General features: G+C 43.6%; 1 protein-coding gene across 33 annotated transcripts in view; it reads left to right on the forward strand.

Moving 5' to 3' along the window:
* PPFIBP2 (PPFIA binding protein 2) overlaps nucleotides 1-13,439 on the forward strand; it is a 144,441-nt gene that overhangs the window by 86,060 nt on the left and 44,942 nt on the right. For 32 of the 33 annotated variants that reach the window (XR_010147127.1, XR_010147128.1, XR_010147125.1 and 29 more), the window contains one exon: nucleotides 11,743-11,874. Coding sequence is in view for 29 of the 33 variants with exons in the window: in XM_054662012.2 (XP_054517987.1) it covers nucleotides 11,743-11,874 (132 nt within the window). In the remaining 4 variants the exon portion in view is untranslated. Of the gene's footprint in view, nucleotides 1-7,228; nucleotides 7,499-11,742; nucleotides 11,875-13,439 lie in introns of those variants that run through there. The other variant, XM_054662022.2, reaches the window with a different exon arrangement.

The following is a 13,439-nucleotide window of genomic DNA, read 5'->3' on the forward strand; positions in this document are numbered from 1 at the left end:
ATATTTTTACTGTATTATAAATAATGAGCTACAATTTTTTAGGAAGGGGTGTTGAATTTTTATTGTATCAAAACTTCAGAATTTGTTGAGAAGCAAATTAGGTTTTTAAATGAGATGTATTAATATATCTAATCTTAAATTTTCCTTAAATCATTCTTACATTTTAAGTTATCTTGAAAATTAAACAATGACTGAAGTTTATGTGTGTATGCCTTATAACTCCTGGCATAGTACTTGGCACATAAAAGGTACTCACAATTACTTAACAAAAGTTTGTTCCTTAAAATGAGTGGATTCAATTAGAGGACTACTTATAATCTTTCCTCCAAAAGTGCTAGCATTTTTTTTTTAATTGTCATGATCAGCATAAGACTCAGATTGTTTCTTGACAGCATACTGGTGAACACAGGCTTTGCATTTTACCTTTGGTCTCATGACAAATGTCATGAGAATTAATCTGGTGTTTGTTAGTTTTGTTTGAGTGCCTTTGAAGAACTTTATACAAATGTAAGTCAGTGTTTTTATATATATGTCTTCATAAAAACCAGTTTCAATGATTCAGGAACTTTTGTTTGTTGTCTTTTCATTGCTGATTAATAAATTACCACATTCTTGGCGCCATTTGATTTTCTACTTAGGTAGTGTGCCATTTCTCTTGTTCATAATATTTCCTAAAAATCTGACTAGCAAAAGGAATTGAGGCTTTTTTTTTTTTTAATTGAATCTTTCTTTTGAAGACCCAGGAAAGAAAATAGCCTGATGGAAAAAAATCTCAAATGATGAAAGTATTTTCACAAAGAGTGCAGAAAACAACCTACTAGATTGTGTTTTCAAGTCTGCACAAGGTGTGGTTTTTGAGGTGAGAAGGATAAGGGAAGAAGATGATGGAATGGTGTAAACAATCCAGAAAGAGAGCAAGAACATTTGAATACGGAAGGGAACGTGTCAGAAGGTTGATGTTTCAGGAAGGCTATGCTGGGAGAGTAACCACATAATCAGAGGTCAACAGAATGCTGCATTGTAGTGCCTGAGTTATCTGACTGCCTGTGCTGGCTTCTCTGAGCCTTCTCTACATAGCTCTCTATGACAGTGTTTCTGCTCCGTTGTCAAAGTCTCTGTGTCAAGGAGTCTGATTGTGATGCCCAGCACCACCTGGGGAGAGGCTGTCTAGTTCCTCTAAACATCATCCCATGGATGGCATTTTAGACTTTTTTAAAGTCATAAGCTCAATTACTTTTTTTTTTTTTTGAGACGGAGTCTTTCTCAGTTGCCCAGGCTGGAGTGCGGTGGCGCGATCTCGGCTCACTGCAAGCTCCGCCTCCTGGGTTCACGCCATTCTCTTGCCTTAGCCTCCCAAGTAGCTGGGACTACAGGTGCCTGCCACCACGCCCGGCTAATTTTTTTTTTTTTTTTTTGTAGTTTTAGTAGAGACGGGGTTTCACCGTGTTAGCCAGGATGGTCTCAATCTCCTGACCTCGTGATCCACCCGCCTTGGCCTCCCAAAGTGCTGGGATTACAGGCGTGAGCCACTGCGCCCGGCCTCAATTACCTTTTTTAGCCCGTTTATTCTAAATCCTCTTTCTTGTGTGCTATGGGTTTAGTATTGGGCGTGTGGTACCATGTGCCATAGAGGGTAGATGTCTTAACCTGGCATATTTTGGAGTATGGTAGCCACTTCTGAGTTTCAAAGATTCCTGAACTTGACCAAGTTATTTTTCTGCCCATAAGCTTTCATTGTATTCTCTCAAACTGTCAAGGGTAAAATGATAGCAGTGTGCAGTGTTCCTTTCTTAACAAATTGAGTTCAAGCCATAGGACACATCTGAGCCTCATCTTCCACTCATGTGTTCGCTGGGCTGGGTGGCACCAGAGCTTGAGATCTTTTGAGTTCCCAGATCTAAATCCAAAGTTGAATGTTTGGCCGCACATGCTATTGCTTTCCTGAAGTCTGTTTGATGCTGTTTGTGAAGACACTTGATTCTTGCGCCACAGTGCTGATGCAATATCTCTGGCTTGGAGTATGAGTGTATTCTCTGAGCTAGGGACAGGCAAACACTTGCCTGATTTGACTGAGATATCCTGGGCTGCAGGGCCCTTGGCTTCTGGTGGTAGGAGCAAGAATGACTCATGGCCTAGAGGCAGAGAATGGAGGCAAACAATTGCCTCTTTCTGCCAGCCTCAGAAACCATTCCTGCCTGGAGCCAAGGCGAGCCTGCTGCTCAAAGCCTCTGAAGGAAATCCTTTCACTGTCTCAGTGTGCGCCCTTCTAACTGCCTGTAGATAAGGTGCTTCCTCGGGGTTTGCTGCTCCTGATAACCCTGCATGCTGGAGACATCCTGTCTGAAGGCAGCAGCTGCTGTTCTACTCCAGTTGACTGCCCATATAGGCCTGGTAATGCTAGATATTCTCATTTTTCACAACAGACTCAAAATCCAGATTTAAAGAGTTAAGGATCTCTGCTTTTAAAATATTAGCAGCTAATTTAAGTTTTTAAAAATGCTGTGTGAATCATACAGTACATACCTATTAGGTCAAGCCTGGCCTGCAGGCCTCCAATCTGCAACCTCTGCTCTAGACTTGGCCCCTTCTACAGGCTGGAATAACTCCAGGGGGACTTGGGGAAAGCTAAATCAATGAGGATAGCCCAAACCTTGTGCTTAAAGGGGCTCCAAGAACCCCATTGAGCTGTCTCTCTCCATGCTGCTCTCCTGACCAATGTCAACCTTCCTCCAGGAGCACAAGAGGTGAGGAGTTAGTTCCCTACCTAGTTCATGAACAATATACTCACTGTATCCCCAACCACAACATCCTCAGTCTGTCGCTGCTCAGGGCTGACCTCCCAACTCCCATCTGTTTTTGCCTACACATGAACTCATCCAGCCTCCAGAAAGAGCAAGAAGACCTCTCTTGGGGTTAGACAGGCAAATCAGAACCAACCAGAGCCAGCAAAGGGGCAGGTCCACATGAGCCCACCTAGATTATGAACACTTTTCAGGGCAAAATAAGGTTTCTGTTTTGCAGCCCACGGCAGGATGTGGGATGGGAAGGGAACATGATAGCTACAAGCATCTCTCAGGACTGCTACAAGCAGACAGCTACAAGCATCTCATAGCTGTCGACATACACATATAGACATACCTTGTAGCTGTCTACATAGATAGCTACAAGCATCTCTCAGGACTACCTATGGAAGCACCTAGTCAGATGTGGTCTTAGACTCACTGAGCATGTCTGGATTGCCCAGGAAACTTTCCCCATTAAGAAGAGGCATTTCTCGGCCAGGCGCTGGGGCTCACGCCTGTAATCCCAGCACTTTGGGAGGCCGAGGTGGACGGATAACCTGAGGTCAGGAGTTCGAGAACAGCCTGACCAACATGGTGAAACCCCGTCTCTACTAAAAATACAAAATTAGACAGGTGTGGTGGTACATACCTGTAATCCCAGCTACTTGGGAGGCTGAGTCAGGAGAATCGCTGGAACCCGAGAGACGGAGGTTGCAGTGAGCCAAGATCACGCCATTGCACTCCAGCCTGGGCAACAAGAATGAAACTCAAAAAAAAAAAGAGACATTTCTCAAAAGGATCTTTAAGGGAGGGACAGTCTGAGTCAGTTTTCACTGGTCTGGTATTGTCTGAGCCTGAAAATAGAACTCACAGTGCTGGGCTCTGCCTCTTTGGTCCTTAAGCAGATCAAGGCATTGCTCAGCTGCACAGTGAGGCTATCAGAGGCCAGGGCCCAGAATTGTACACTAGGGTTTCAGGCATGGACCAGCGATGTTCTTGTGACTGCCTCAAACTATGCTGGCAACAAAAATCTCTGTATCATGGGGAGGGTTTCCCTGGTCTGTGATATAATCGAGGCCTGTGGTGGCGTTTTCTAAAGTAGCCACTGTGAGCTCACTGGGGTCTAGTAGGTTCTTGCACAATAAGCTCCTCTGCCTCTGATCACTGACCCTTCTCTAGAGGAGGAAGAAGTTGATGCTACTCAATGGGTAAGAGGTTTTACATGGAGCTGGTGGTCAAATGGAGCATTTTCCAGAGACTGGCCATTTACAGATATAATCAATGTAAACAGAAACAATGTTCAATGTCAAAACAACACAGGGAAAGGGAGGACTGTGGGGAGCAAGTAAGGGCATAATCCTGCTTTTGGGAAACCTTGGACAACACCAGCCTCTATTTCTATCCTCCCTACCGACCCAGAGCTTCAGGGTTTAGGCAACTTCATTTTTTTGACTTTTAGGTGAGGTTGGGGAGTGACAAATATAGGGGATTAAGAGTTCATGGATATGGGTTTCTATAGATTTGCTATTTGCTATTGATCTGGGAAAGTCAGAGTACCTGTTTCCTTATTAGTAGAGAATGAGGATGACAATATGGACTCTGTATTGCCCACCTCTTACTTCTCAGAGTTATAGTAAAGTTATTCCAGTGTTATTAAGCATGAGCTATCACACAGTGAGTCAAGACACTGAGCCTAAGACACAGGCCTAGTAGATGGCTGGTAAACTTCCCAGGAGAGCCTTTAAGCAGGTATTTCTATCTCAAAGAGAATATTAAACAGAGCTGTGTACATGTTCTGGTGGGAACACAAATCTGTCTGAGGTGGGTAAGACAGTGATTCAGAAGTGAAGAAAACAGGAATTTTTCAAATATTCCCCAAAATTTCCTCTGGGGATTTATGAGCTAATGAGTTTCTTCATGCTTATCCCATGTGATGCTGGGTATCCAGACTACAGGGCAAAGTAGATACTTTAACTCCATTTTACAGATAAGAGTGAGGTTCAGAGAGATGATTGAGTTAGTGAGGACTGAGCCTGGCCTCAAACTCGAGTTGACTACAAGCACCTCTTCTCTGCACAGTGTTACTCATGAAAGAGACTTCCCTGCAAGACCTGGGCCTTTTACTTCAAAATAAGTCTTCAAAGAGACTTATTTTTCCTTTCATGCCTTTCCATGGCCCACTCTTTCATTCTGGTTTCAGGTTGCCAGTCTGGCTGCAGTCCTCTGTCATTGGTCGGTAACACCCTGGGTCATATTCCACACACAAAGATGGAGGTAATTGCTTCAAGATGTGGCCCTTTAAGGAGAGAATAGGTTGAAAGGCAAATTCTTTTTTTCAGCTTTAGTCAGAGCCTGAGTTTTGGAAAAAGGAAATGATGAGTTGCTCCGAGATATAAACTTTCTTTCATCTCTTAGAAGAAGTATTTGTCCTTCTGAAAAGGTTAGTGGCAGTTTTGTCCATTGATTTTTTTCTAAACCTTTATTACCCAGTTTCATGGTCCATCACAGTAAGTAAAACAAACCACCCTCCCCCAGACCACCTCCCTCCTTATTTGCACAGGGAACCTTCAAACAATTGGGAGCAGAAGCAGAATGATGCCTGTGAAGCCTTTGCCCCTTATCCTCAGCTCGCTGCCTCCCCTCAACTCCCTCCCCATATACTGCGGTAGCTGCATGACTCCAGCAGGATTCCACCCTGAAGGTCAGGAAGCCTTCAGCAGGGGGCAAGCATTGCCTGGCGAGGATGTGGGTGCTCCAGACAGCCTGGATCAGAGTTGACTCCAGTCTTGGGTGAGAATGAGAATAAGGGCTCCAAGAATGTTTTCCTTACAGGATTGACAGAATAAAAGCAGCCAGCAAAGAAAATGGAGAAGAAAAAAGAAAGGTCAGGAAAACCGAGAGCAAGGAAGATTGGGGTGGCTAGGAGTACCTTACATTGAGTGGATAAAGGGCGAGACAGTTAAGTTCTGAGAAATGCAAGCTGCATCTCAAAGTTTGTACATTGGTTCCAGGACTATTTCTGTGCCCTAGTTGGTGAAGGCAGAAGCCAGGTTCAGGCAGGCAGAAATCTTGTTGAGGAGTGACACCCACATACACACACATGCACCCACACCCACCCACCTACTCACCCACCCATACACGCACACACACACCCCCCATACCTACTCACCCACCCATACACACCCTCCACACACCTACTCACCCACCCATACAACACACATACCACACACCTACTCACCCACCCATACACACACACACCCCACACATACACCTACTCACCTACCCATCCACACACACACACCCCCACACCCATGCATTTGTCCAGCAAGAGGACATGGGAGTTGATGGTGGTAGCTTTGAGGGCAAGGTCAAGACGGAAGTTTCTTTAGAATGTCAGAAATTTGATCATGTTTATAGCCTGAGGAATGGGAGCTGATGGTGAGGGAGAGATTAAATGCCTGCCAGAGTAGATGATTGATGGCCCTAACCTAGAGTAGCACAGAGCTTGGTGGGAACTTACTCAAAGGCAGTACAGAAGTGAGGGAGAGTCCAGGACCATGTGAGCAGGAGCCATTCTGAGTTACCAGCTGGAGGGAGAAACAGGACCAGAACTCAGAGAACAGAGCCAAAGGCTGCTGGTTGACCAGGAAGTTACCGTGAGGTTTATCAAGTTGTATGGGAATGTATGAAGAGTCAGGAGACTGAGAAATAGCCAGAAATGGGAAGGTCAGTCAGGGGCAATTCAGGAGCAAATTCTGGAAGCATTGTATCCTTTGATGGGTACTTTTTATGTGCACCTGGAAGTATTCTGAGCTAGGGAACAGTTTTCAAAGGTGAAGGAACCCTGCAGAAAAGATGGCAACGTGCAATTGTGGCAGTTTATCCTCGGAAAGGAACTATGGGCTCGCTGTTTCTAAGACAGGGATTTAAGATATATGAATGAGAGATGATGCTAGGAAACTTTGAAATAGAACTTACATTCAATGAACAGATGCATTTTATCTTTTCAGCAAATATGAGGAGAGATTATTTGAGGAGAAGAGGGAGACATGGTAGGGGTTTAGGGCTTGAGCAGAACAGAAAAGACTTGGAACAGTTCCTGAAAGGAGTCAGCCAGAGACAAACACAAGTTTTGCCAGGCAGTATTGGAAGATCAGCTGTAATTAGATAGCATAAATTTGTACAGAAACCAACTGGCATCATTAATTGCCTTTCACTAGCAATTTTTAAGCTGTGGAGAGTGGAATCACGACAAAAGACTAACAAATGCACATGAGGCCTGTTACAGGGATGAGATCCCATGAGGATTTTCTGCTGTGGTATGAATACAATTGAAATGACTCACCTCAAGGTACAGAGTTGATAAGGAGAACAATGTTGCTTCAAGGAAGTTGATAAACCAGGAAAATAGAGTTACTAAGTAACTAGTGGCCGCAGAAGAAATTAGAGGTTGAGTGAGCAAGTGGGACAGATGAAAGGTCAGAAGATTGTGGCCAGAGGAGAGAATTTCAGAGCTGAAGATTTTAGAAGCAAAGCAAACACATTCTGGATACACATGAGATCCAAGCGGTGACTGTGCTACTGAGAAGCTGAACGAAATGGAAAGCAAAGCCTATTGGAGCTGAGGTCAAAGAATGTGAAGCCAGAGTGGATACTGAATGGAAAAGTTAATAACAAGGATGTGGAAGCTACTGAGGAGACGGAGTGCGCCTAAAGTAGGTAGAAAAGCTGTTGATCAAGTCAAAAGCCTGAAGGAAGTGGGTTGGTTCCTTCGGTTTGGGGAGAATGTGGTATGAGTGAAGAGCACTGTCTTAGAATAGAAGGATAGATGCAGATGGTCGGGGGGCAAAATACTGGCTTGGAAGCAGCCCTGGAATAGGGAGCACGGTGTTCTATAAGTTGGGCTGGTGGAAGCTGAGTGGTCTCCAATTGAAATGACTGGGAAGAATGTGTAATATTGTTGAAAAAACAAGATTCACTTTATGTTGGAAGTAGAAGGAGCAATTGAGGATGTAGGATAAGTTAACTCCTATTAAAGCACACATTTTAGAGATCACAGTTCATAATAGTGGCTACGGGCCTTGCTGGATCTGGAGATGGGGAAGTAGAGCTGGACTGGGATAAGTTTGTTGAAGGCTGATTTTGAGTTTAGGGACCAAAACAGTAATCATGACAGGGGCAAGGGGAAGATGACCATGAAAGGTAGAAGCACATGCTAATAGATATAAGCTAGAAGAGAATAAGTAAATGTTCTGTTATTAGTGAACTATATGAAATTAAGCAACCTCAGGTTTCTAATTAAAATGTTAGTGTGTCCAATTGTGAATGTCTGTTTGGCATGTTAGTGTGGCTAATTCAAACACTGGCATGACCAATTGGAATGGCTGTTGGAACTAGTGAAAATATTGTCTTCATCAGCTGGAACCATTGGTATGACTAATCACAACCTGGTAGTTAAAATAGGGATTTTGGCAATGATGGAAGCAGAGTAGACTCTTAGCTTTCAAAAGAGATACATTATGAAACTTTAAAAAATCACATCAAAGCAGTATTTTGAATGCTGATCAGAAGACAAAACTGCATGAATTTTTTTTTTTTTTTTTTTTTTGAGACAGTCTCACTGTGTCGCCCAGGCTGGAGTGCAGTGGCACGATCTCGGCTAACTGCAAGCTCCGCCTCCCAGGTTCACGCCATTCTCCTGCGTCAGCCTCCCCAGTAGCTGGGACTACAGGTGCCCACCACCACACCTGGCTAATTTTTTGTATTTTTAGTAGAGACGGGGTTTCACCATGTTCGTCAGGATGGTCTCGATCTCCTGACCTCGTGATCCGCCCGCCTCGGCCTCCCAAAGTGTTGGGATTACAGGCGTGAGCCACCGCGCTCGGCCTTTTTTTTTTTTTTTTTAAGACAGGGTCTCACTGTTGCCTAGGCTGGAGCACTGTAGCATGATCACAGCTCACTGCAGCCTCAACCTCCCAGGTTCAATCAATCCTCCCACCTCAGCCTCTCAAGTAGCTGGAACTACAGGCCCATGCCACCACGGGTGCTAATTTTTTTTTTGCGTGTGTATTTTTTGTAGAGGCAGGGTTCCACTATGTTGCCTAGGCTGATCTCAAACTCCTGGGGCTCAAATGATCCACCCACCTCAGCCTCCCAAAGTGCTAGGCATGAGCCACTGTGCCCAGGCTGAGCATCATCTTAAGGTGTTCAAGTACTCAACAGGGGCTTTGTTTTATTAGTAATTGTCATGTATCTAGGCACTGGCATCTGGTAGGTATTTAAAAACTTATTTGTTGAGTAAAAGAATGAAGTCTCATGGGGAATTTTTTTTTTTTTCCCTGAGATCTCAGTAGTCTGAAGACATTTTCTTGTGGACCTTGACCTGTGCACTTGTTCCTTTTCCCCTTTGCATTGGCAGCTGGGAAGCTCACATGTACATTATAGTCCATCTCTAGCTGTTTATAGAAGTTTATGGCATAGATTTTCTACTAACTCTGACTTTAACTTATTTTCCTACCTGCTTTAATTTTTATGATTTATTTTTTAATTTGAAATATCTATTTTGCAAACTGCCTAAACACATTTTGGGAATAAGGTAGGTAGGCAGAAGGATGGAGAACTAGAGAATGAGGTAATAAAGAAAGAGAGGGAGGTAGGGAAAGGAAAGAAGGGTAAGAGAGTAGGTGGTGTGGGGGATGATTACATCTTAAGATACTCACGTACTCAAGACTCAGAGACTCAGATAACTTATTTTATGTGCCCTCACACTCAGGGAAGAACTGCTTAAGGCCCTCTGCGGCCTGCATAGCCTTAGCACTAGGCCCTAATAGGTAGTATGTGCTCAATGAAATCTTGGCAATTTGAGTGGACATTTCCTGGGCTCACTGAATATTTGTTGATTGCCTGTTTTAGCATATTTTTTTAAATGTCTCTTAAAATGCTTGGACTTCTTTCTCTGTTTGGGAAACTGATACAATAGACTAAAATGAGTTCTGGAGTCAAACAGACTTTTGTTTGAAAACTAACTCTGCTTGCTGGGTGTGGTGGTTGACGCCTATAATCCCAGCACTTTGGGAGACTGAGGCGGGTGAATTACTGGAGATCAGGAGTTCAAGACCAGCCTGGCCAACATGGTGAAACCCCGTCTCTACTAAAAATACAAAATTAGCTGGGCGTGGTGGCGGGCGCCTGTAATCCCGGCTACTCGGGAGGCTGAGGCAGGAGAATCGCTTGAACCTGGGAGGTGGAGGTTGTGGTGAGCCGAGATCGTGCCATTGCACTCCGGCCTGGGCAAAAACAGCGAAACGCTGTCTCAAAAAAACAAACAAACAAAAAAAATAACTCTGCTGCTGATTGGCTTATGTCCTTGGCCAAAAGATTTATATACTCTCTCTCGGCCTGTTTCCTCATCTGTAAAATTGGGATAATATTTACTGCCAACTCATTTGGAGGGTTTATTAAGAAGATGTATACAAAAGCACCAGCAGTCTCTGGTACAGAGGAGGCACTCAACAAATTTCAGTTCTCCATTGCATTGGACGCACTCATCTGGCTGACTCCTAGTGGCCAAGTAGCCTGTGCTCTGGCTGCAGTGCTCCACCTCTGCCTTGTGAGCCAGCTTCCAGTCTGGCTGGCCCAGGAAGAGCTGGCCTCCTTACCCCAGAGCTCGGGGAGCTCATTATGCTGAGTTGCTGGGCTTCAAGAGAGATACCCATCCCCTCAGACTAGCAGATGAACAGTTTGTTGCCTACCTTTCCAAGGTAGGCTGTTTCCCAGGCTGTTGGCCTGGGGAATCATGTATTCCAAGTCAAAAATTTCTGTCCCGTGTGGTTTGATTCATAATCTGAGGACGGTTCCAAATCTGTGACCTCATAGTGTTTGAGTCAGAGTGTTGAGATTGCCATTCTTGTGCTGAGCTTGGGTTGCCCAAGATGATACAAAATGTTCAGACCATGGCAGGATATCGTATATTTTCCTTCTGTTCATTTGGCCCATTGCTTTCCTGGTTGCTGTGTCTATTCTCCTTGCCACAACCTTTGTAGCCAGTGTCTACCATGTGCCGGGATTTTGGACCTCATAGGACATTGCCCTTTGCCAATGGAAAAATATGTTGCCCTGGACTTTAGGAAATGCTCCTGATTTTTGAGGTCCTTTATAATTCATATTACTTCTAAGTGGGTGTCTTGCCTATCATCTTTATTTTTTACCTTGTTTATGCTTATGAAGTGTTTTTATTAGTGACAGGTTTGTTGTCAAAGACCTGGGTTATTTGGTTATAGTCTGCTACTGTTCTAGTGATGGCAGGACTAGTAATAACCTCCCTGGTCTGTCTTCACAATTGGGAAAGAACAATCTTCTTATTTACATTCCAGAGTGGCCAGATTGTAATTTTGGAACAGCCCAGGAAAGATCTATCTCACATAAGATTCCTATGTAATCATTCAACACTCTTTGAACATCTACTTTGTGTTCTAGCTCCTGTCTAGGTTCATTGCAGTGAAGTCTTGTATTGGAACATGTTGAAAACTGGGCTGAGCATTGGTTGAGCCCAGAAAGTGATCTAGAAATTTTGGCTTTGAAAAAAATATATTGTTAACTTAAGCGAGGACCTACTGCTTTGTCTTTTAAAAAATTGAGAAATTTCGTTCTTTGAAAGTATCCGTTCACTTTTCTCTACATGGAAATAATGAATAATGGTCTCTATGGGCAAACACATTTGAGAAATGTAGCTCACCTTGTCTATCAAAGCACGGTGGGTGGTATTGGGGGTGCGCTATCCCTGAGTAGCCCAGCATCAGCCCAGGCCCATCCATAATAGGCCTGTGACTCTCATGTAGCAGTCTCAATTCTGTGTTGTTGAACACACAACTTAGGTGTTGCCTTATGTGCTGTAGATGAAGCCAGAGCTGTTCTTATTGCCATAGTGGTTTCTGATTTCGAGATCTGTTTTTGCTTGCAGGAGCTGCTAAGCCGCACATCTCTTGAGACCCAGAAGCTCGATCTGATGACTGAAGTGTCTGAGCTGAAGCTCAAGCTGGTTGGCATGGAGAAGGAGCAGAGAGAGCAGGAGGAGAAGCAGAGAAAAGCAGAGGTAAGGGTGAGTGTGTACTGTCCTAAGCTCAGACCTGGGAAGGCTGTCATAATGTGAATTTAGGCCATCTGGTCAACTCCCAGCCTGGAAGCTATTGGGTGCCAGAAATATCTATACACTAGAGATGCAGTGATCTGTTAATACCAAGTTATCAGGTTTTGCTGTGGCTGCAAATTTCAGCAATATCCAAACCACCCAGTTTTGGCTCTAAGGCTTTATCTGCCCTCAAACTGCTGACAAGGATGGAAAGAGAAGCAATAGTTGGGGAAGAATAAGACAAAATGTGGAGGGACACAAGTTGTCTTCTGTGAGCACCAAGGAAATGACGACGTACCGGAATGAAGTCAGCCTCCCACTAGGCCATTGACACTGGATCCAAGGGGTCTGGAAACGTTTCTTGACGTGCGTTTCACTGACCCAGATGGAACCTCGGGTGATGTGTTTCTCTTCTCCTGATGGGTCTTATGGAGCATGCCATGTACAGGCCTTCTCTTACAGAATGTTTTCCTAATTTTGTTTTTCAGTCTTTGTATGCCATTGGTTGGAACATGCCAGACTCTTTTTTAAATAAATGTTTAGAGAATTTTACACTCAGAGCTCCTTTGAGAGCAGGCAGCCTGTTTTAACCTTAGATAACCGTCTTCCTGTGCCTCTACCTTTAAGTTCTTATATTCACACCTAGCAATGAGAGATATGAAAGAAGATAGGTTTTAGGTTTAGAAACACCTTGCTCATTTACTGACCTAAGTGCTTAATAGTTCTATGAACTTCAAGCTGGCTACTTAATCTTTCTGAACTTCAATTTCTTTATCTGGTTAAAATGGATAACTGTGTGGTAAAGTCCAAATAAAATCATGAAAGTTAAGTACCTGTCATAGTATTTGGCATTTTGTCAGCACCTGGTATGTCTTCATCTCCTTCCTTCATTTAGGCTAAAGATGGATATTGTTCCCTTCTGATAAGTGCCAGCATTAGTGCATACTGACATCTGCCATGTTTGCTGAGTAAACACACTGGTGATTAGAATATTTCTAATGTGTGAGCATGTTCCTTGCATTGCTGTTGAGAACATGTTCATTAATTAGAAGTACAGTTGCCAAAAGAAGATATCCCCAATAAGCTGAGAACAGTAGCTTGTATTGACTAAGAGTCCAGGCTGATGAATCAGATCTCCCGGCTTTAAACTGAGCTCAGTGGCTTTGTGATCTTGGTCAAGTAATTTAACTTCCCAGACCTGTTTCTTCTGTAAGATGGAGGTAGTAATACTTCCAATTTCTTTGGTTATTCTGAGGAGTGAATGAGACAATGTATGTGGAACCCTTAGCATAGTAATAGTTAGCTTTTATTGATCACTTACTGATAGTATTGTTAAGCATGTTGGAAATGAAAATGTAGACATAGATACATTATTTACATATTGCAAAGTTTATACAGCCTGAAAGCTAATCTGTGTGAAGTGTTAGTTGAATTAAATGTTCAGGGAGAAGTAACTGAATTTTCTTCTGGTTTGAAGTATTTTACCAATGTTTCAACCTGCACAATTGTATGTGAACACACACTAGGAC

This window comes from Pan troglodytes, chromosome 9 (genome assembly GCF_028858775.2).
Source record: "Pan troglodytes isolate AG18354 chromosome 9, NHGRI_mPanTro3-v2.0_pri, whole genome shotgun sequence".
NCBI lineage: Eukaryota > Metazoa > Chordata > Mammalia > Primates > Hominidae > Pan > Pan troglodytes.